A 22,324-nucleotide genomic window follows, 5' to 3' on the forward strand; every position below is an offset into this window, starting at 1 on the left:
ATAAGATTTCATCCATAGCTACCCCATGCCCTCTACCCCTTCTGAGGAACAGGCCCTTGGACAGACCCAGTGTCCTAAGAATACTCTTTCTGTATCAATTCTTGACTCACTCATGTCTGACTTGCAAGAACCCAAAGATGCCTGAACAGGGGGTCTAGTTTTCCTAGAAGTAAAGGGTATGTATGTAAAGTTACAAGTGGTCCACAGAACAAATGAACCTAACAAAGCAGACTACTTGCTAATGTCTGGAAACAGCAGAGCTGATAACCTTTATGAAGGCTGCTGGCCATCTACAAAAACACTTCTCTAGGCCATCAACTAATGATGTTAATACTGGAAATGAACACTCTCTTGTCCAAGTCTCTGGCCAGTCTTGTTGGGCTATGCTTCTGGAAGGACAAGGGGCACAGTGATTCAATCTATTACACAATTAAGAAGGTTTGAAGTAGCCTTGCCCCCTACCCTGACTCCTACTTGCTATCTCTGCTGGTTAAGTTTGAGGCAAACAACCAAATCTACACTTGAGTCTCTTGGTTCATCCTGCCTCTTCAATACTTTAGTAAATGCTTGGCCCATAAACCTTACTATCACATTCAGATTTTCTCTCATAACTCACATATCAGACTGTAGGTACATACCATTGGCTCTGACTTTAAAACACATCTTTGACTCCTTGTTCCAAATTCCACCCTCTCATTTCAATTATTGCAAAACCCTCTTACCTTGTCACTGTGTTTCTACACTTGATACTAAAGTCCATTCCCAACAGAGCAGAGGGGATAACCTTATTAAAAATGCAAATCAAATGGTGCCAATCTTAAGTTCATTATAACATACTCAGCTTTAAAGCCAAGGCATCATTATGCAATAGTACTGTGTGTAATTTCCTCTTTCACACCTCTTGCTCCATGACGAACCCAACCAACCACACTAGCCTCCTCTGTGCTCTCTGAAAAAAACTAGGAACACTTGCTATTCCCTCTACTGGGCCCTCTCCAGCCTTGAGGGCTTCACCGTGGCTCCTCCCCCGTGCCTACTGCCCTCACTTTCAGCAGGGCTAGCACCTCCCGTTCAGGACTTTATTCATTTGGTCCGTCCATGCTCCCTGGAACACTGCCCAGCACACAAAAAGTCCTCGATAAATATTTGCTAAACAAATGATGCACCCCCAACTGAACTTTCCTCCCAGCTCCTAACCCAGCTCCTCCCACTGTAACCACTTTCTCCTCAGAGACGAATTAAGTAAAAGATATTATCTACGAGGCTTTACAGAGGTCCAGCCGACAGGGGAATTCTGATGAGGTTAGAGACAGCTCTACCCCAGGGGCCTTATCCTATGCTACAGCACTGAATCCCAGCACAGTTCTGGCTTGTCCTGTCTGCCCTGGGAGGATTACATCCAAAAGAACAGCTGTGAGCAATTTGCTTTCCAATTTTGTCTCCATGTATAACTTGATCTCCCAACTCCTAGATGAAGAAAAAACCACCAGGTCCTGAATTCTTGGAGTCAGCCCTGTCCAGCTTTACCTAGAACAATCTGCTGACTTTCATCCTAGCATCTGAGGAGTGGATGGGGGGAGAGAAGGACACAAGTTACTTCATTTAATCTCATCTCTCATCCTACCCTTCCCAAGTCAAACTTTGGGACTGAGCAGAAATGTTAAAGCCTGCCCACCTCAGGGCACCAAGCACTGCATCTTGGCTTTTAGAAAGAACTCTTGGCCTCCAGTCATCCTCAGTGACTCTCATTTTCCCTCCTCTTTGAAAAACCAGGCCTGCCAACTCCAACAAACAGCATTTAAAAATATCTTGCTGGATTATACAGCATTGCCTTTTACATTCCTCACAGTGCCTGTCTGTCGTCCTGTGTAGGATAGAGAAGGGTGTAGAGTATTTATTTTTTTTCTCTAGCTTCTCTCCTGCTATAAATACTCTAGTCTGGGTAGGCAGGCTTCAAACACCAGCTGTATGAAGTCACCTCGGGGCTGGACCTCACCACAGTGCTGGCCTGCCAGGGCCTGGACACAGCTGTCAAGCGGTTTATGTCAACCAGAAGTACACAGAACTCATCCTTCTGAGAAAAGGCAAAGCAAAACCTAAGCACAACAATCACAGCTAATGCTAATGTTAAAAAGATGGTGTTCAGTCAGTCTCACTAGCCAGCTGGGCCTCAAAGCAGAGCCTGCTTCAGCTAGCCAGGGCTTTTCTTTCCTCAGGATACTAATTACAAGGACTGACCCTAGGGGAATGATTTCACAGAGTTCTTGTGGGGTCCAGAAGATTTCCAGAGACAGGAGGGCCCCCAAGAGAATCTAGTCTAATCTTCTCATACCACAGAGGTCCTGAAAACTGGGATGAATCACTCCAGTCACAGAGAGGGCAAGCTCCTGTCCAGAACTTCTTGATCCAAGTCCATAGTTCTCTGTGCTGGACTGTTCTAGACACTGCTGCATACATGTCTGCTTAGTACATGAACACAAACTTGTATTATAGCTTCCAACACATAAAATACTGATCTCATACTTTAAAAGGCATAACCCAAAAAGTTTTCCACAAAATGGGCTGGGGGTAGCTCAATCAAAGAGCACTTGCCCAGCATGCACAAGGCCCTGGGCACTTGAAAAACAAGCTTTCAACAAAAGCTTCTGTTGGGATAGTTTTCCTGTCTCACACTCTTAGAGGTTCAGTTTCATCTCTCCCCAGATTCAGGTTCCTATTGCTAGGACTTCCAGGTTCAGTTTTGCTAATTTTGTCCTCATGAAACTCTTCTTGGCTCACGTTTAGAAAGGAAGACCTTCAAATCATTAACTACAAGTAAGTCTATATGTATTTTTGCAATATTGTCACAAAATTTGTCTTTTTCAAGTGAGAAGAAAAATTCTTTCATCACACTGGGGTCAGGAAAAGGACGCACACCTAAGGTGTTAGCCAAGCCAGATGATCTCCACATTTTGCTGTCAGGGCTCAATTGAACTCTAGGGAGTCCAACTCAGATGAAGATGAGTTATAAAGTGCTTTTATAATCTCAAGCTTTTAACACAAAATCTTTATCAATATTCCAGAAACTTCTTCAACAAGAACTAGAAAAGGACTACACATCAAAAATGAGCTGCTAGTTAGTAAACTCTGCACTGGAAATTGAGCACATCAAGTTAGACTTAAAGCCAATAAAGCGGTCTCGGACCCTTTTAGCTTTTCTTGTTTTATGCTTCCCTACTCCCACAGTGGTGAATTCGGCAAGAGTAAACTCAATAGCCTCCTTTAACAAGTTTACAACTCCCAACCTTCATTATGTAGAGAAATCACCTTGGCTTGAAGAACTAATCAAGTCAGAAGCCAAGTTCAACAAGAGAAGTGAGGCTGATCGAGAGGTTTTTGTGTCTCCTCAGCTCCAGTTTGCTCATTTAAAGTCTTGTATTACTTTCACTGCTACAACAGCAGATGGGTGCATTTTTGAGGTCAATCTTTCAATCAACAGGAGGGGTAACGGGAGGTCTGGGCTGTGGTTAAGATGAGCAGCACAGCAGACACACTCCATTTCTGAATTATAAAAATAAAGTTTTGGAAAACTCTCGTCCAGCACTCTGGCAGCCCTCTTCACATCTGGATAAAAGATGTGGGAATTTTCCCCTTTTTCCTGTGTTATCTCCTCTACTCTTCCATGTTGTGTTGCTGAGCCTCCCAGCCAAGCAGGGTTACTTGCTGTCTTTCAAAATGAATGCATCAGCTTCTAGGTCTTTCCCACCCTGTTCCTTCTTTCTCTTTCTTGGCTGAAGCTCTGCTGTCCAGTCTGCATTGGCTCATAGGCTACATCTCCTACAAGAAGCCCCACGCCCTTCCACCTACCGGGGGTGCCTACCCTACCACCTTTGTGAAGTTTCAAGACCTTCATCTATGGACTGGAAACTGTACCTCCTTTGCAGAGAGGCTGAATGGCTGGATGGAATTAGCTCATGAAAAGTCCAAAGATGGGTGACATCATGCAGTTAATGAGAGCTATCAGCACTGTTTACCATCGCTGTTTTAAGTAAAATGACAAACTTCTCTGCAGCTGTCCATATGCATGCTATGCTGTCCCTCTTATATCAAAAACTCCTTGAAGCAATGCTTTTTTTTTTGTTGTTGTTGGTTTGTTTTTGACAGACTTCTTTTTTTTAATTTATTTATATTTATTTTATGTGCATCCATATTTTGCCTGTATTTTTGTCTATGTGAGGGTATCAGATATTGGAATTACAGACAGGTGTGAACTGCCAGACAGGTGTGAACTGCCATGTGGATGCTGGGAATGGAAGAGCATTTGGTGCTCTTAACCACCAATCCATCTCTCCAGCCCAGAAGCAATGCTTCTTGTCCTCCCATCCTTCTAGTTTGCCTTGCACAATGCTCAGCAAACTAGATCAATGAGGCTGCCAGGGCATTTCTCAGTCTAACTTGGGTTATGTTTCTCCACCATCTCCTCCCAACTCAAAATGCAGCTCCAAACAGCCAAAGTGGAAAACCCATTTAGGTGTTCTTAAAAATAGGCAAATCTAGGCATGGTGCTACAGGCTTCTAGGTCCAGTACTCAGGAAGGTAAGAGAAGGAGGATCTGGACATTGAGGGTATCTTCAGCTATGCAATAGGATCTAGGCCAGCCCAGTTTACTAAGACCCTGCCTCAAAACAAAAATAATCAACCAAGGTGTCCATATCACAGACGAGCAAAACTGGAATCACCTGCCATCCTCATAGCTCAGGAATTGGATTCAACAAGCCATATTCAATATCCACAAGCAATCTGTTCCATGGACTCTGGAGCTTTGAATATGTATTGCTGTTGTTACCCTGATAGATGTGGGCATGAACTCAGAGGGAGAGAACTAACCTCACTGCCAGACTGCATTGTCCCAGGGACAGTCCATCCATAACTGAGCAGATTTCCCTGACTGAAGATGCTTTCTCAGGCTCCATAACTACTTTCTAGCTCCAGAAACAAAGTATTAGTCATCAAGGAGAGCTGTGTGACTAACAGCACTTGCCACCTGGGATCTGTGTCATGCTCCATCCCTATATAGCTTGAATCTTTAGCAAAAGGGAAGAAATATAGCTTGAGTCTTTAGCAAAAGGGAAGAAAATTGGTGCATTCAATAGAAGTTTTGGGAGTGAGGAAGGAAAGGAAGGAGGGAGGGAAATCAGTCCTTTATAGAGATGCTTATTAAAATTTCACAATCATCCTATGAGTTGGCCATTACAGGTCTACCTTATAGGGCAATATTTTACAATCAAGGATGAATTTCTTGCTGTGGAGCATATGGAAACGTTGGGAGACATTTTGGGTTGTCACAAAGGATGGTGAGAGGAGGGTATTATGTGTACAGCACACAGGACAGCTCACAACAAAACATGGCATTCCCAAATGCCAATTATGCCAACTCTGTTACAGAGAAGGGAACTAAGACTCACAAGTGAGGATGAGAGGGGTCACACTCAGCAGCTTTGCCCCAGGCTGAGCTCTCACCAAGCCCTCAGCATTCCCAACAGCTCTGGGACATGGAATATTCATCAGGCACAGCCACCATGAGCAGAAATAACGGGCTCCTCATTGGTTAGCAGAGGAAAGATACTTGGAGTGCTTTGTTTAAGGACATGGGTCCTCTATTAGGCAAAGCAGTTTGAGAGGCCTGAGTTGGGCTCTTAAAGTGAGGGTACCTTAGCACAGTGCTATGCTGATTGGATTTTGTCCTGTGCTCCTAGTACTAAGATGAAGTTGGTAGCTGGATACAGTTGTACACTCTAAAGAAATCAATGTACCCTCCAGAAACATTCTTCTGGGCCTGGATGATGGCTCACTCAGGCAGAAGGAGCTATATCATTGGGGCTCCAGCCAGGACACAGAGACAGTCCTAAAAAAGACAAAGTGGACAGCACCTGAAGAATGACACCTGAAGTTAACATCTGACCTCCATATGCACACATATGCACACCCACCCACATATGCATTCAAATATATGTACAGACAGAAAAGACAGGGCATGGGTTGATTCTGCTAACTCCAGACAAGTGAGCTAAAGCACCCCCAGAAGAGCGGTGGCCTAAATTTGGAGTAATTTTTACAACTTTCCCTCTCCTGCATGTCCATCTGCTCTGAGCTGCCTCACCCCTTAGCCAAGGAGCTGGCAACAGTTCAGCTTTTCCATTCAGATGAATTTATTGATCACCTAGCAGCTGCAACTTGACAAGGCACTTCCTAGGGTCCCTTCAAGAGTAGGAATAATGGTGCCTTCAAATCAATGGTATCCCCAGTGTACACTCTCTGGGCCTGGAAAGCTTTGGCTGGTCTCAGGAGTTTAAAGAGCCTAGACACAGTAGGCTATCTACAAACAAGAGCTATAAGACCTAACAGTGTTGTTTTGCATTTCACTCAACCTGTTGTTTTTTGTTTTCCCTTTGAGGCAGGGTTTCTCTGTGTAACAGTTCTGGCTGTTTGCTCTATAGACTAGGCTGGTCTTGAATTCACAGAGAATCACCTGCTTCTGCCTCCCAAGTGCTGGGATTAAAGGCATGTGACACCACTGCCCAGCCCAACCTGATTATTTGAAGAGGGTCAAATGCTGACCTGCTCTTGCTACCTCTGATTCTGTGATTCTTTATAGGAATAAGACTTAGTCATGACCTAGCCCCCCACTACTGAGCAGTGAATCATGGGCTCTGAGGACCCCTCTGTGGAAAGTATTCTGTTCACAGCAATTTGATGAATATAGATCAGAAAAACTTTCAACTCAGTCCTCCCACTGATTTCTCTGCTTGCCAACTGGCCTTCTGCTATATAACTCTACGCTAGATAACCTTTCATTGAAGACATCTCTCTAACCTGAACCATCCTGCCCTCCAACTCACATCTTACTCGCCTCATGGCAGATTGCTTTGGGGAGCATGCTAGGAATCAGGATAACCACTAACTGAATGATGTCCTCTCTGTGGAACTTGGGAGGGTTCTTCCCAAAAGTAAAAAGGATTCAAATGTAAATTTTGGAATGAAAAAAGTTGTGTGGTAAGATCTACTGGCTGCCCCACACTCACAGAATACCTAAAAGTTAGACATTGTGCAGGCTCAGGGGAGATGGTGACATCTGTGAGGTCACAATTTGATGGAGAGACAGGAACAGGAAATGATTGGAGAACATACCTTGGGTGCTATAGAAACTTTAAGGAGGCCTAGTTCTTCCAGCTGGGGTGGGGAAGTCAGGTGAAGCTTTCTAGAGGAGGTCTAACAATTCCAGCTTGTTTTTCATACTGTCTAAGGCAGGGGCTGCATTTCTCAGGTACGAAAGGGGCGGGGGGGGGGGGGAAACAAATTAGTTTTCATCCCCCAAAGCTTGCTTTGTTTCAGTTCTGCAAGCTCCCTTGGCTTTAATACAACAGTCAGAAAGAAGGGAGGTGCCCTCCTCCCTCAGTCTACCCAGGTGTTAAAACTGATTAAACAGCAACTCACGGCTCAATTAACCCTTGCTCCTTTGGCTAATTATCTCAGTGGAAATCCATCCTACAATCTCTTTGACAAATGAAAGCTTCAGCCAGAATTTCCATCCCCCCCTTTAGACACAGCCTCTTTATTTCTTGGCTGCAAATGAGATGTTGACACTTGCCTCAGCTGGTAAATAAGTGAATAATTCAGAAAACTCCTTAGTCACTATTTGTAGCCAAAAGCTCCTAAGATAGTGGTGTTCATATTATTAGCTACTACTAATGAAATGTCAGAAAAGCCTCCCTTCACAACCACTCAATTTGTCCCACCTATCCCATTATCGGATCCTAAACAAGAAACAACAAATGCCACCGGGGAATGGCAGCATATATCTGTGATCCCGGCACTTGAGAAGTGGAAGCAGAAAAACTGTGGGTTAGAGGCCAGCCCGGGCTCCATAATAAGATCCTGTGTAAAAAAAAAAAAAAAAAGAACCAACACACATACACACACACCAAAAAAGAGAACTCACTCCCACAAGTTGTCCTCAAACATCTGCATGTGCAACACAATGAATAAAAACAAATAAAAAATGTAAACCCAAACACCAGTGCCATTAAGAAAAAGTAAATCTTTGTTTACTTTTTCCTGTCCCTCCACTGGACTGCAAACTTTGAGAGCAGGGTCACCACAGCACCACTTAATCTATTGCAGTTTCAACAGAGGGGCTCAGTCAGTGGTGAGTAAGTATTTGTTGACTGCATTGCTACCGTTTATTGAGTCTTTACTACATGCTAAGATCTTTACGATTTCTACCCTCATGCCAACATTATGAGCTAGGTATTATTATCCTCCATTCCACAGATGACAAAACAAAGGGCCTAGAATTATTAAGAACTTTGCCCCAGGTCCATCACAGAGGTATGTTTGAAACTCTTACATTGCCACTATGACAGGGCATGTATACACTCCATAAATTATAGCTCTGGAATGAGAAGTTCTTATCACTATCCCATTATTTAATTGAAATAAGAAACTGAATTCTTTCCAAGACCATGATCATTCATGATAACTTCGTGAGAAAAAGGGCCAGGAAGGAACCTAGAAGCACTATACTATATCAAACCTGCCCAGAGTTCCCTGAGAGAGGAGAGGACTGAGGGCATGGGTGGATGAGAGATGTTTCTATTTTCTGTCAGCTCCCTGTTTATGAATACCACTCTATTAAAGAGGTTTCTCTGCTTCCCATAAGGAAGTCGTGAAGATCTCAGGGTTTAATGACTCGACCCTGGGATCCAAGACATCAATACCAAATGATCAACAATGTATAACTCCTGCTGCTCTACCGAGCTGGGATGCTGTTTTATAAACACTACAGAACTTTTATCATCCATCTCAGGCTGAGCAAAACCATATTTGTCTGGCATTCTGAGTAATGGACAAGAAGAGATAGATTAGGGCTCTTAAATTCCTTGTTGGAAGACGTTAAAGTTTAAGAGCTCTATACAGCTGAGTCAAATGCACGAGCCCATGCTGTGTAATTAGCAAGCACAACAATGATACATATATTATTTAAAAGGAAGACCAGCAGGGCAAGAATACCAACCAGCACTCTCCCTTCCCATACACAGGCATCCCCCACTTGGTCTTCAGCTGTATAAACTGTAACCTTGCTGGCTTTGGGGCCACTCTAATATAAAAAAGGTTTGGAGCTCTTCATTTCTTTCCTAAGTGGTTTAGGCTTCCCTCTGAAGACAGCTTTCCAACATATGCAATTCATTGCTTCTCTAGTAAACATTCATTTCCCTGTCTAAGGGGATTTAATAAATCAGCCAAGTTGCTGTTTAGTGAGGCCACCTTCTATTTTTTAAGTATGAGAAGTGGGCATCCATATTACAAAGGGAAGACAATAGTCGCTACTCCTAGAAGAGTGTCTTAGAGACCAGAGAACTCAGAGGCAGACACTTGGTGTTGAGCTTCCTAGGGAAAGAAGCATCCTGCCTTCCTCACCAAGGCTGAAGGGCTGCTGAAGGTAGGAGAAGGGTAAAAGACCCATCCAGTACAGAAAACCCCAAGGGTTTCATAAGCAATGCTTTTTGGCTATGAGCCCTTAGATGGAACACTTGTTTCCTAGTGATTTCTGGCCACTTTACACTTGCAGGTACTCCAAGAGGCAGCTGCTCTTCTAAGTCTTGATTTGCCCTCAGAAAAGACATTCAGCAGGCTGGGCATGTGGACGCACATGGGTTTTGTTTTGTACTCACTGTTAGTCCAATATGGCTTATGGGTTGGCTTATAGTTAGGGTTGAAGTGCTTTACCCCAAGAGATTTTACTCTCCAGGTTCAGTCCAGGCCCCATTGTACTGTGAAGGTTTCCCTCAGTACAGAACTCTTCCCCTGGGCTATAACAACTGGATGGAAATCCCCCTGGCCTCCACTTCCTCTCTTGGAACTGGTGTTCCCAGTGCTGAAGCCGCAAACTTAAAAGTGTGAAGCATGATTATCAGTAGTGACATCATCAGTTCTTGGATTTGACCTCAACTCTGATCTAAGAGCAGGAAAATTAAAAGGCAAAATTCCTGATTCCAAGAATGTCCTATGGTAGTGCTAGAAATGAAACCCAAAGCAAGGAATATCAAAATAAGCACCCTGAGTAAATACAGTCTCTTCCAAATTCGTACCAGCAGGTCAACTGGTCCCCTTGAAGTCAGGCTGATGAAACAGAACCGTGTTGCATGCCAGGGTTCAAATTCCAGTTTTGTTACTGAGTATCTGTGTAATCTATGTAAGGGACTGAAATGTTGAGTCCTTTAGCTCCTCCTCTGTGTAATGGGGAACACTGAAGGTACTTATCTCTTGGAAAAACAAACCATTTTCTCCGTTCTCACATCACAATCGATACAGAACACGTGTTCTTTCTGTATCTCCCAAAGCATGGGGACCCCTCCATTGACAAGCAAACAAGTCTAAAGCACATACAGCTGGGTGTCCTCTAATTCAACTCAATTAAACCCTGACACTACCAGGAGATAACACCAGGTCCCATTCTCTGGGAGGTCAATCCAGCCACAAGGTAGCTTCTGACCACTGACTATAAAGCAGGCTTTCCACAACTCCCTCTTCTGATGTAATTTGCTAGAGTGTCTCACAGAATTTAGGGAGGCACTTGCCAGTTCCCTGGCTTATTTATAAAGGAGATTACAAGGCTGTTGATGAAGACAGGACAACACATGGAAGAAAGCGAGTCCCTTACTGCTCTGGTGTCCAGCTATCTGGGAGCACCAGGACACTTGTTTTTTTTTTTTTTTTTAATGAAGACTTTATTATACATGCATGATTGATTAAAATCTTGGCCATTGATGATGAACTTAACCTTCTGCTTCTCTCTCTCCTGGGAGGCTGGGGTAGGAATCTGTAGGTGCGAACCCTTTAAAGCCTGCTTTAGTTTTTCTGGTGACTAATCCCCATCTTGAAACTACCTACAGGTGGCAAGCTCTTAGTCATTACCACACAAACATACATTTTCATTTTAGAGATTTCCAGTTTTAGGAGTTGTATGTAAAAATGGGAACAACAACAACAACAACACCCAAATATAGAGTTCACAGCATCACAGTACCAAATACACACTGGCTAATTTGTAAAAGTAGTCATCACATAGAACATGCTATGAACAGTGACTAAAGCCCTGTTACTTTAAATTTTAGCTATCATGGGTACGTTAAGCCACATCTGAATTCGACTTTTATCCTTTCCCAGGACCCCCCTGGGCTCTTCCATTACCTGCTTACTTGACACTAAAAGCTGCACCCAAAGTGATCCTTCCAATTAGCCCATACGGTTGGTTCATCTTAAATAATAATACATGGTGGCAACTCCTGAAACTGGAGTTAGATAAGTAGTTGGCTGCTAAACGCATCCCATCATCCCATGCCCCACACTACCACAGAGAAGGGCAAGGGCATTGCTTTCATCTTTTTGGCACTGAAGCCGTGCCTTCAGTGGGAGGCAGTCAGTCACTCAATGCTTTATTTTCCAGACTCCACGCCATGCAGCTGCCCATCCCCCACACTCCATTCCCATAATGTGGTTAGTTACTGAGCCCATCGTCTCTCCTTTCAGGAAAGCCTAAAAGGTTGTGCATTTAATTCAACATGAGGTTTTAATCAAATGCTTACTTGGTTAATGACAGCTGGAAAATCTGGCCCCTGAAGCCAGCATGTGGCTGTCTTTCTGGGAAGGAGATTCAAGAGTCCTTGGTTTCCCTGGGCACAGTATTAAGAGCTGGCAGTCCTCCCTCCACCTCCTGTTAAGAGGCCGGACTCTGTTCATCTTTAAGCCCAAGGTGTAGCATCAGAACCTAGGCTCTCTCTCCATTCTCCTTTACCCATTCCATTCATCAAAGGCTCTGGTGTTGGGAGTACAGACCTTCGGGCTGCTGCTATTGGGCTGAAGAAAACACCAGGGAAGGACCACAGCAAACCTGACCTACTGTTGGGTGAAAAACAGACTCGTAAGAAAAGCTAACTAAACATGGGAAGCTGTAGCAGGGCAGCAAACTTCACTTAGAGGGTGGTTCATGAGTAGTTTGGTCCAGACACCCAGTCTCACAATCAACCAACAGCCAACGGAATATCAATCACGGCTTTATCCTCCAAAAGTTGAACACCTAAAACTACCTTTTTGGCAAGAGCCAGTTAAGAAATCTCCCAGAAGTCCATTTCTCTCAGAGACCTGGTACACTTGGAAGCTTGGTTCTAGATCCACTCGTGGGGGTAGCCCACCCGGTCAGTAGGTCGAGGTCCCCACCCCCGGGACTTACCATTGGCATTCTTGCCACAGATGAGATGCTCATAGGGTTGCAGGACTCCCCAGAGCTCGGCGTCATTGTTGATGACCATTTCCAAGGCCTCGGCTGACACCTCTCCACCTCCTGCTCCTCCACCATCCGGGCTCTGGCTCGCCAGCACCCTGGCCCTGATCTCTTCAACCAGGTTCTCCATGCAGGCGGTGAGCGAGATGGCCGCGTACTCATGGATGCGCACGGAGATGCGAGTGTCCACCATCCAGCGGAAGAAGCGGCCCACGGAGAAAGTGAGGCCGCAGCGCGCCGACTTGCCACGGCGCAACCCATCGCCAGCGCTCATGCTGTAGAGGGACAACGCCTTGACGGCCGCCAGCGCGCAGCTCTCGGCCAGCGCCCAGCTGTGCACCAGGCGCACAGCGCTCTGCACCTCGAAGCGGGTGCATTTAGCGTGCAGCACGCTCAGGCGCTGCGCCTCTCGGGCCACGCGGATGAGAGCCCGGCGGAGCAGCCCGGCCAAGCGCCTTACCGCTTCGGCGGAGAAGGCGGGCAGCCTCCGGCCGCCGATGCTTTTGCGGAGCACCCGGGCCACGTCTCCCTCGGTCCAGGGGAACTCCTCCAGCTCCGGGAGGCGCGGGCAGCGCGAGAAGAGGTCGGCCACTTCGGGATCCTCGGGCAGCACTGTGTTCACCGTGTCCCAGCTGTTGTGGCGGCTGTTCATGGAGCCCGAGTAGCACCACCAGGCTGCCCCGCGGTGCTGCTGCGCCGAAGAGTTGAGCGCCTGCGAGTTGGACTTGGAAGACGAGAGGCTGAGCGAGCGGCAGGAGTCGCCGGCCCCATACCCGGAGTCCAAGGTCAAGTCCTCCAGTGTCTTCAGTGTGGAGCTGTACGTCCCGGCCATGGGGAGCCTCCGCGCGCGGCCTCGCCGAGCGAGGGGGCTCTCACTGTTCCATGCCCACTTGCCCCGGGTTGGGGGGCGGAAACCAGCTCTAGGCTCTGGGAGGCGCCCTCCGTACTCGCCGCGCCGAGCCTCGGGGCCGCAGCATCGCCCGCGCACGGGCCGCGGAAAGGTAGGCGAAGCTCCGGGCGAGCCGGAGCCCAACGCCGTCCTCGTCCAGCCGCGCCGCTGTCAGCGAGTGGGTTCCCCCGCGCTCCTCCTCCGCACTGGCCCCGCTTCCCACACCGAGTGTCCCGAGCGCCCGTAAGGACAGAGAAAGAATTCCGAGAGAACTGGGCGGTCACCGAAGAGCGAGGCGCCCGAGGTCCGTCCCGGACCAGCCGGTGAGAAAGCGCCCCACAAACTTCTTCGCGACGCGGGCTACCCACACAGATGGGTTCTGGAGGGCGGTCCGCATGCAAATGTACCCGGGCGTCTCACCAATCATCAGCCGCACTGGAGAAGGCCTGCACCAATGGTTTCCGGGAGGGGCGGAGGCTATGCAAATTTCACTCCGCTTCGGGTGAAGCCTCTCTGCTGCGAGACCGAGCGCAGGGTGTAGCGGGCGGGTTGCGACTGAGGAGGGGGAGGAACGAGCGAGCGAGCGAGCTGGCAAGGAGGTGGGGCGCAGAGACCCAGAAAGCGGGGGAGGGGGGGGCAAACAGCAGGCCCCAGAGCTGAGAACTGAACGAAGAGCGAGAAGGAAAAGGCTCTCTGTGCGTTGTTCTTTCACCGCTTTCTAGGTTTGGGACATAGGTAGGCAGCTCCTTGTGAAGCTGTACGCAGCCGAGCCTCATTCAGTAAGAAAACAAGAGATCCGATCCACCTTTCTTGTCGAGTTTCTACCAAGCTCCTCCTCTTTTCCAAAATGAAAAGCTTACTTATGCGTAAAGGGAAGAGGAACGCCTCAGCCTCGGTTCCTAAATCTGTCTGGTTTTGTTTATATTGGCATTAGGCTTCAGTGGGAACAGAATTTCTTAAGCTGGGATCTGAAAATGGCCCGGCACCAGGAGGCCCGTGGTCACACCCCAATGTAGGTTCACACCGTTTCCCTTGGATTACCATGGAGGAGGAGTCCTAATCTAAAGAACGCACGACTTCCCTACTATCTGTGTACTGCCAGGCAAATCCTTTTTGCTTGAGGTGGGAGAGAGTGCTGGAGGAGGAGCAAGGTAAGAAGTGAGGACCGCTTGAACAAACAGCTTGCTGGGTGCAGGTGTTCCCTTTTAAGGACTTGCTGGACTGATGTGCGGGTAGGCGGGTCATCTGCCCCTCAGGACTCGGTCTAGTAGGTACAGGTGTGTCTGATTTTGCGGCTAGATAGAGAGCTACTGATTACACAGATCTACGCCCAGCTCACGCACGTTCGTCTGCTGCCCCATAACTATTCACACGCACGTGCACAAACGTGCATCGGCCCCCTCCAGGAGAACTGCAAAAATCAAAGCACCGATTGTGCACACGTTCGTACCCAGTCCGCTCTGCCAGCTCCTGAATGGCTTCTTTGTGCTGTAATTTACAGTTCTGACCTTGGGCCGTGAGTTGGATACGAACTAGGAAAGCCCGGTTTGTCTCTTTCCTTAAATTAATGACCCCTTTCCCTGCGAAAGGACTTTTTACTTGGCAGTTTTACTTAATTTTTTCCTTTCCCGGGGTATATGAGAATTGGAAACAGAGTCAAGGATGGAAGTACTGTACAAAGCACGAGCAACCGTCGAGTCAACAGAGCCACATTTTCTAGAGGCGAGATCAGAAGTCAAATTAAGAGGTTCAACTTGTCAGAAAATAACGAAAACATTTGATGGATTTAATGTTCATTAAGAGAATATAATAAAGGAAATTTCGCCCTCTAGTGGATATTTAGAGGAATTAAAGCTTTTTAAAAATGTTTTTCTTTGTTCATTTTCTTACAACGTAAAGGGAATTACTTGACTGGAAAGGGTACATTAACTAAAAGGGTGATTTGGTATGTTTCTTAAATAAAACATGAGAGATTTGTACTAAGGTATTTAAATAGCTTGATGACTTAAAATGTAAAGATAAATATTACCAAACTGGTCATAGGTGTGGTTGTTCATGCCTGTAACCTCAGGGGGAGGCAGGGGGAACCTCCACGAGTTTGAAGCCAGCCTATGCAACAAAATGAGAAAGCTCAAAGGAGGAAAAAGAGATAAACATGCCTAGAGTGAAATCCTGGAATCCTGGTCTCATGGATGTTAAACTGCCCCCCCCCAAGGATTCTAGACAAAGAACTGGATTTCTTTAATGGATAGCAAGGAAATCAAGAGAAGGAAGACAAATCCTGGCAAGGAAATCAAGAGAAGGAAGACAAACCCTGTGCATTAAAAGATACTTAGAAGATAGATCAATCAATCACAAGCTATAGAACTTACTTAGGTTTTGATTTAAAAATTAATAAGCTTTGGGCCAGAGAAGTAGCTCAGCACTTAAGAGTTCATACCTTTGCAGAGGACCCAAGTTCAAATCCCAACACCCACAGTAGATAGCCTAATTCTCCAGCACCTATGGCCTTACAAGCACATAAACACACACACACACACACACACACACACACACACACACACACACACACACGATCTAGGATTGTCTATGCCATCAGTCATAAAAGGGAAATAGCTTTAAGCAATCCTTGGAAATGTTGCTGTGGGTGAATTCTTCTATTTTGTTATTTAAAATATAATTTTTAAAATCTTGAGATTAGAGTACAAGATACCCTAAAATTTATCTTGAAAGTGAGGGGATTATAATCTGGGCTATCTATAAATCCAACTGTCCTATGAGAAAGGTAGGTCCTAGCCTGAGCATTGGAGAGTGGCAGTTTTGGGGATCATCACTGGCAAACTTAGCAGTTGTGTTAACTTCTGTGTCCTCTTGACTAGGTGAGTGTGAATATAAAGTTGGAACCCAATAAATATTAGGTAGGTGAGTGGGACAATTCACCGCAAAGCCTGGCTGCTTAAGTTCACTGGAAACCTCTTGACCTTTCCTGTACTTAAGAATTTGTGTCAAGGAGAGTGTGACTGATATCTGAACTGAGGTTTGCCTGCCCCGCTTTTCCTCTACTGAGTTCAGGATGGCTCCATGCTCCCTGTCTCTATTGCAAGGGATTCTTAACCAATGACTTGGGAGTTATAGATGGGATCTCAAGAGGGGCAGTTTGCAAACCTAAAGTTGCCAAAAACATTTTAAGTGAGTACTAGTTGGAATTGTTCTGGATGAAGTAGGCATGTGTAGTACTGCCTAATAGAACTTTCTGTAATAATGAAAATGTCCTGTCTGCCCTGTCCAGTGCACCAGTCACTAACCACATTAATTTACCTTTAATTGATTTAGTTTACCTCTTAGGATCATTAGCCCCTTTGAGAATTCATAAACCCATGCTCTCAGCTGAATTCAAGGTTAAAAGTAAGTCAATTAACAGCGAGACCTTGAGATAGAGAAGAGGTTTCTGCAGACACACAAAGGACTTGGGAAAGGTAGGGGTGGTGACCATATCAAGACAGTGATGGCTCAGATTCCAGAAATCAAGCCTGTGGGGACTTGACAGTGCTGTGACCAGGTGGCTGGCAACAAGTGACTTTCAGAATGACTGTTGTGACTTCATGTGGTAAAACTCTGACAGGGAAAAGAAGTGAAGGACATTCCAAAATTAAGACGGGGATGTAGTGATGGTCACTAGGGAGGGGTCCATGACAGAGCTGGCCACAAGTTTTTAGAGCAAGGACAAAAGTAGCCAGCAAGTGTGACCTCAGATCTCTAAGTGGCCATGGTGCATCTCCCTGGCCGTCTTTTGATGGGTGGCAGGTGTGGTCCTAGCATGTAAGGTGAGCTTGGGCTTGTGTGGTGCTAATTGCTGTGGTGAGAGGCTCAGTGAGAGGGAACCTGCCCTCATTCCACCCTGGTTGCCTACGCTACATGCCCGAAAACGGGTGATCATTTGACTTCATGCCTTTCAAAATGCTTAGCTGAGAAATTATTTTTCCAGTCTTACACAGAACATAATGTGGGTAACAAAAAAAGCAGAGGGTTTGCTGTGTGTGGGGGGGGTGTAAGGTAAAGGGGCAAGCGGAGAATGTAGAGCCATGCCCACTCCCAGCCTTTCAGTGTTCAGACAGCCTCTGAGGACCCTTGTCAGAGTTTTGCAGATGATGAGAAAACACAGAGCCACTTTCCCTGCTAGGACTCCACGCCCCGTTAGTGCACCTAGCGGGGAGAGATTGAACAGAGAAAAACATCTTCTGCAGAAGCAAGGAGGCACTGGCAGGACAATAGGTGAAAAGGGAACATGATTAGCAGAGAAGTTTTGTTGTTCAGAGGACCAGTAGTGTGGAAACTGCTTTTATCTTAGAAAGCCCAGATAAACCTACTCCTGATACAGACTTTTTTTTTTCTTCTGGTCTTTACAATTAAAGAGAAACAGCAAGTCCTCCTGTATTCAATCACATGTTGTGGGATAATCTTTGTGTACACTGTGTGAAGATGTGTCACTGTTATTGGTTTAACAAAGAGCTGAATGGCCAATAGTTAAGCAGGAGAGAATATTCCGGACTTCTGGGAGAAAGAGGCACTTGGGAAAAGTCTGAGGCACATAGGAGCAAGGCTGATGCACAGTACTGAGGAGCAGTCAAGAGCACTGGCAAAAGGTAGATTAATAAAAATGGCTTACTTTAAGTTATAAGAGCTAGTTGGAAATAAGCCTAAGCTGGAGTCAAGCTTCCATAACGAGTAAGTCTCTGTGTCATTATTTGGGGTCTGGCAGTCCAAGAAAGTCCCAGTACATTCATGGGTTCTGAACTGTGGGTTCAACCAACTGCACATAGAAAATATTATTTTAGGGTCTGGGAAGATAGCTTTGTCAGTAAAGCACTTACAAGCACAAGGATCTGAGTTCAATCCCCAGAACCTATATAAAAATGCCAGTCATTAAGAGTCTTGCTTGTAATCTCAGCACTGGGGAGACAGAGACAAAAGGACCCCTGGTTCTTGCTGGCCAGCCAGTCTAGTTGAACCAGTGAGCCCCAGGTCCAGTGAGAGAGCCTATCTATAAAAAACAGATGAGAAAGACACTTTTGATCTCTGTCCTCCACATAAATGCAAATGCAGACACCTGCGAACACACATGAACGTGTATATATGAATATACCACTTAGTCAAGTACAGGGCCACACCCAGGATTGCCCATGATTTGAACACCTTCAGACCTCTGATCTTGTCATTTTATACAGGAGTTTTGAATATGTTTGGGTATGGGAAAGTGTCCTGGAACCAATTCCTTAGAAATGGAGTGATGACTGTACTTTAAAACAAAGAGCCTCTGTGGTGATTATGGGGAAGGAAATAAATTCATTTCCACAATGCATGTTCTACAGAGTGCTGATGCTCATGAGATATCACATGCAAAAATAATTATAGATTTGGGAAATTTTATATTCCCTTTCTCCTTTTAGTATGTTCTTGATGAATAATATTTCATTTAAAAATGAATTTTTTTCAGATGTAAACTTTGTTTAGATCTAACTTACTCTATTCTGGGCTTAAATGGAAAGAGAACCTTTTGTTCCTTCTTGATTGTGTGTATGGGAGTGTGCAGGGAGGCTGTTGTCTGACAAGACATTTCCTAGGGAGGTGCTATCCACACATCTACTCATCCCAGATAGGGAGCCTACAACAGACCAAAGTACACATACCACCAAAGTCTAGCTTGGTGAACCAAGGAGTTTTATTGGGGTTACTTACAGGAATATAGGTAAGGGATTGCTTACAGGAGCAGAAATGACTCACAGAGAGCTGCATCAACAAAGCCCACCCTAGCATGGTTGATAGTTCATAAAACTGGGAACATGGAGTTCACTGCACATCCTACAGGCATTAGGGTCTGAGAATTGCTGGACAAAGAGCCCAGACTCAAATAGTATGCAAACACAATGAGCGTTTATTCTGCAGAAAAACCAGCATGCAGGGGTTGATCATCCACACAAAATGGTCTGCTGTAGACTCCCTCTCTGGGGTGAGTAAATGTGTGAGTAGCACCTCTCCAGGAAATGTCAGACAACAGCCTCCCTGCAGGCCCCTTTGAAATGAACTTGGGGAATTCTAAGCATAGGGAGCTAAGTACGGTTCTAATTGGGTAGTCAAGCAGTTACATGGGACACACAATTGGACAGGGATAGTACCCATTTCACCCATTGGAGCTTTTTAGTCATATATGGTCAGTAACAGCTGTATCCTGCAACTTTGGGTTTTCCAGCCTTATATGACAAGGTTAGATGCTGTTTAGCTGACTAAACTTGGCTGTGGGACTTCCTGGACTCAGGCTTAGGTTGTTATTTACAATGCAGTTGCTCTGCGTCTAAGATGAAATTACGTTCTGGCCTCTTCCTAGACATCTCAGCAGGTTGAAGAGTGTCCTTTCCAGGTGCCTCAGTAAGGCTAACCTTCCAAGTAGCTCTGCTGGTTTCTGCTTCTCCCAGGCAGCTGTTCTGGCCTCAGAGTCTTTGTACCTTTGCTTCTCCGAGAGCCTTCTTTGTGGCTTGGCTTCACTCATCTAAGAGGTATTCTCAACTTCTATTATTTACTCTAGCAGGTTGGAGTGTAGAAAATCTGGTCACTTTAGGGACTTCCTCGAGCTGTTTTGAGTTGTTGTCTTCCTGTTTAAGGAGCTTCCTATAGGATAGATAGAATGTTTCAATCTAGGAGGAAACTGTTACACTGTTACGCAACAGAGGCCTGAGGTAGAAATTAATTGGGTTGGATTATTTTTGTATTTGTTTTGCTTTGTTCCCCCCCCAGTCACTTTTGATTGCATATATTGAGGGTTTTGTTGTTGTTTGTTTGTTTGTTTTTGTTTTTTGCTAGTCTAGCCAGGCAGTGACAGTAAGGTGTTTTATCTTCACTTCTTCCAAGCAAGCATTATAAGTGAGTCAACTTGCCCATCCTTTTTTTTTTTTTTTTTTTTTTTTTTTTTTTGAGAATCCAGCTTTGACCTTTATTCAATAGACCAGATGGGTCGCCCCAGGATCCAGCTGCCAGCCCTGCAAGGCTGGAGACCCACACTCTGATCTGCCATTGCCCTGAGCTGCAGCCTTGGCCCCAGGATTCCACTTGCAGCCACTACAGGTGCTGGTGGAAGGGAGCCCTGGAGGATTAGATGCTACTATTGATTCATTAAAAAAGAAAGGAAAAGACACTTAACGCTGTGTGTTCCCCATGATGGGTGGGCCTGACTGACCAGTGTAACCCATGGCAGCATGATTTCTATACAAATAATCCATCATCTGGGGCAGAAGGGCAGCATATGGAGGCTATTTCTTGGCTTTGCAGAGTTTCAGGGTGGGGTAATGGGGCCTCTAGGGTTCAGGCCACTGAACTGCCCACACTTCCCCTTGTTCTTATCAGCAGGCTTGAGGGTCTGGAATCATGCTTGTGCAGGAATTTGGCTACCACCTCAGCCCCAAAGGTAAAGGAGACACCACGGCCATTCTCGCCCCAGGCTTGAACATCCTTGTTAGGGTCAGACCACAGGAGATCACACAGTAGGCCTTGGTCAGGTACATCTGTGGGCTGCATAATACGCCTAATATGCTCCATGGATTGCACGTCTGGAGACAGGCCCCCATGGCAGTAGAAGATCTTCTCATCTACAATGGCTGCAATGGGCAGTCAATTGAAGCAGTCAGTGAAAGTTTTCCACAGTTTGATGTTGTATTGTCTCTTGCATTCATCATAGAAGCCAAAGATGCGGTTGATGCTGGCACACTCATGGTTCCCACGAAGCAGAAAGAAATTCTCAGGGTATTTTATCTTATAGGCCAGCAGCAGGCAGATGGTCTCCAAAGACTGCTTGCCACAATCCACATAGTCCCCTAAAAAGAGGTAGTTGCTCTCTGGAGGGAAGCCTCCATATTCAAACAGCCGTAGAAGGTCATAGTACTGGCCATGGATGTCACCACAGATCTTGAAAGGCGCCTCAAGCTCCAGAAGAATAGGCTGGCTCAGGAAAATCTCCCGGGATTTGAGACACAGAACACGGATCTTGTTCTCTGTGAGTTGCCCATTCTTTCCAGGCTGTGAGCCCTGCACTTCCAGCAGGCACCCGATGGTGGAGTCCAGGTTGAGCTTCTCGCTGTAGGACATAGCGGGGCCGCCTCTCTGGCCCAGCAGCTCCCAGGGCCCTCTCCTGCCTCCTGCCCTCTCACCGCCCATCCTGCTTTTTAATGATATTTCTGGAGTCTAACTTTTAGTTCTCATGCTTGCCATGCAGACAGTTTACCAGTTGAACTATCTCCCCAGCTAAGAACTCTTTTCAAACCAGCAGTTTTCCCGCCAGCCTAGTCCCAGAGCCTAGTCCCGCCGGCCTAGTCCCAGAGTCCCAAATAACACACAGAGACACTGTATTCGATATAAATCTGTTGGCCTGTTACTAGTATTTCTTATTTGCTAGCTCTGTCTTGAAATATTAACCCATTTCTATCAATCTAAGTGTTTCTATGTGGTCTTATCTTACTGGAGGTAGGGTCTGCACCTTCTTCTCAAGTCCCTACATTAACCAATAAGAGAAACATATTTACAGAATGACATCTCCCATCAGATAATCTTAACTTTAAGAAGAGCAGATACACCACATGCCTTTCATGTGTCTACTTAGGTAATTGTGGCAGAAACTTAGGTCAGTCTTAGAGCAGATTAGGCTCGCCATCTGACCACTGACAATGCTGGTGTTTATTATGTGCTATATACAGCTAAGATTCTGAAGATACTACCACCCTTAGAAGGGAAGGAGGTTGGGCGTGGGTGGGTGGGTGCTACACAGTGCATACAAAGATTCACAAAGCAAATAGGACCTTGGGTTGCTCTAAAGTCCATTCTGCCCAATAGGAAAATGACTTTGCAGCTTCATCAATCCACTGCACCAGAAGTTTAGGAAATGAAGTGGATCACAATACTAAAGAACTAGACTGGGCAGAAGCAACTGGGGCCTATTGGCAGTGCCATTGTGGGCCCAATCCCAATGTGTAGATCTTTCATGGATAGTTGTTAATCATGTCCAGTGTCCTTCAATCATGTATCATTATCCTCATGTAGACAGACTCCAGAGTAGGGAATGACATTCACTCCAG

At 45.8% G+C, this 22,324-nt stretch overlaps 1 protein-coding gene and 1 pseudogene across 1 annotated transcript in view; both read right to left on the minus strand.

The window, feature by feature from the left end:
* Positions 1-13,583, minus strand: part of Abtb2 (ankyrin repeat and BTB domain containing 2) — a 154,824-nt gene extending 141,241 nt beyond the window's left edge. The window contains exon 1 of the mRNA XM_051184056.1: positions 12,269-13,583. Within this exon, the coding sequence (XP_051040013.1) occupies positions 12,269-13,151 (883 nt within the window). The 5' untranslated portion in view covers positions 13,152-13,583. The remainder of the gene's footprint in view (positions 1-12,268) is intronic.
* A 6,895-nt stretch (positions 13,584-20,478) lies between these two features.
* Positions 20,479-21,341, minus strand: LOC127221805 (serine/threonine-protein phosphatase PP1-alpha catalytic subunit-like; annotated as a pseudogene).
* Positions 21,342-22,324: the final 983 nt, after the last annotated feature.

The sequence above is a fragment of the Phodopus roborovskii genome, unplaced genomic scaffold (assembly GCF_943737965.1).
Source record: "Phodopus roborovskii unplaced genomic scaffold, PHOROB, whole genome shotgun sequence".
Taxonomy (NCBI): Eukaryota; Metazoa; Chordata; class Mammalia; order Rodentia; family Cricetidae; genus Phodopus; species Phodopus roborovskii.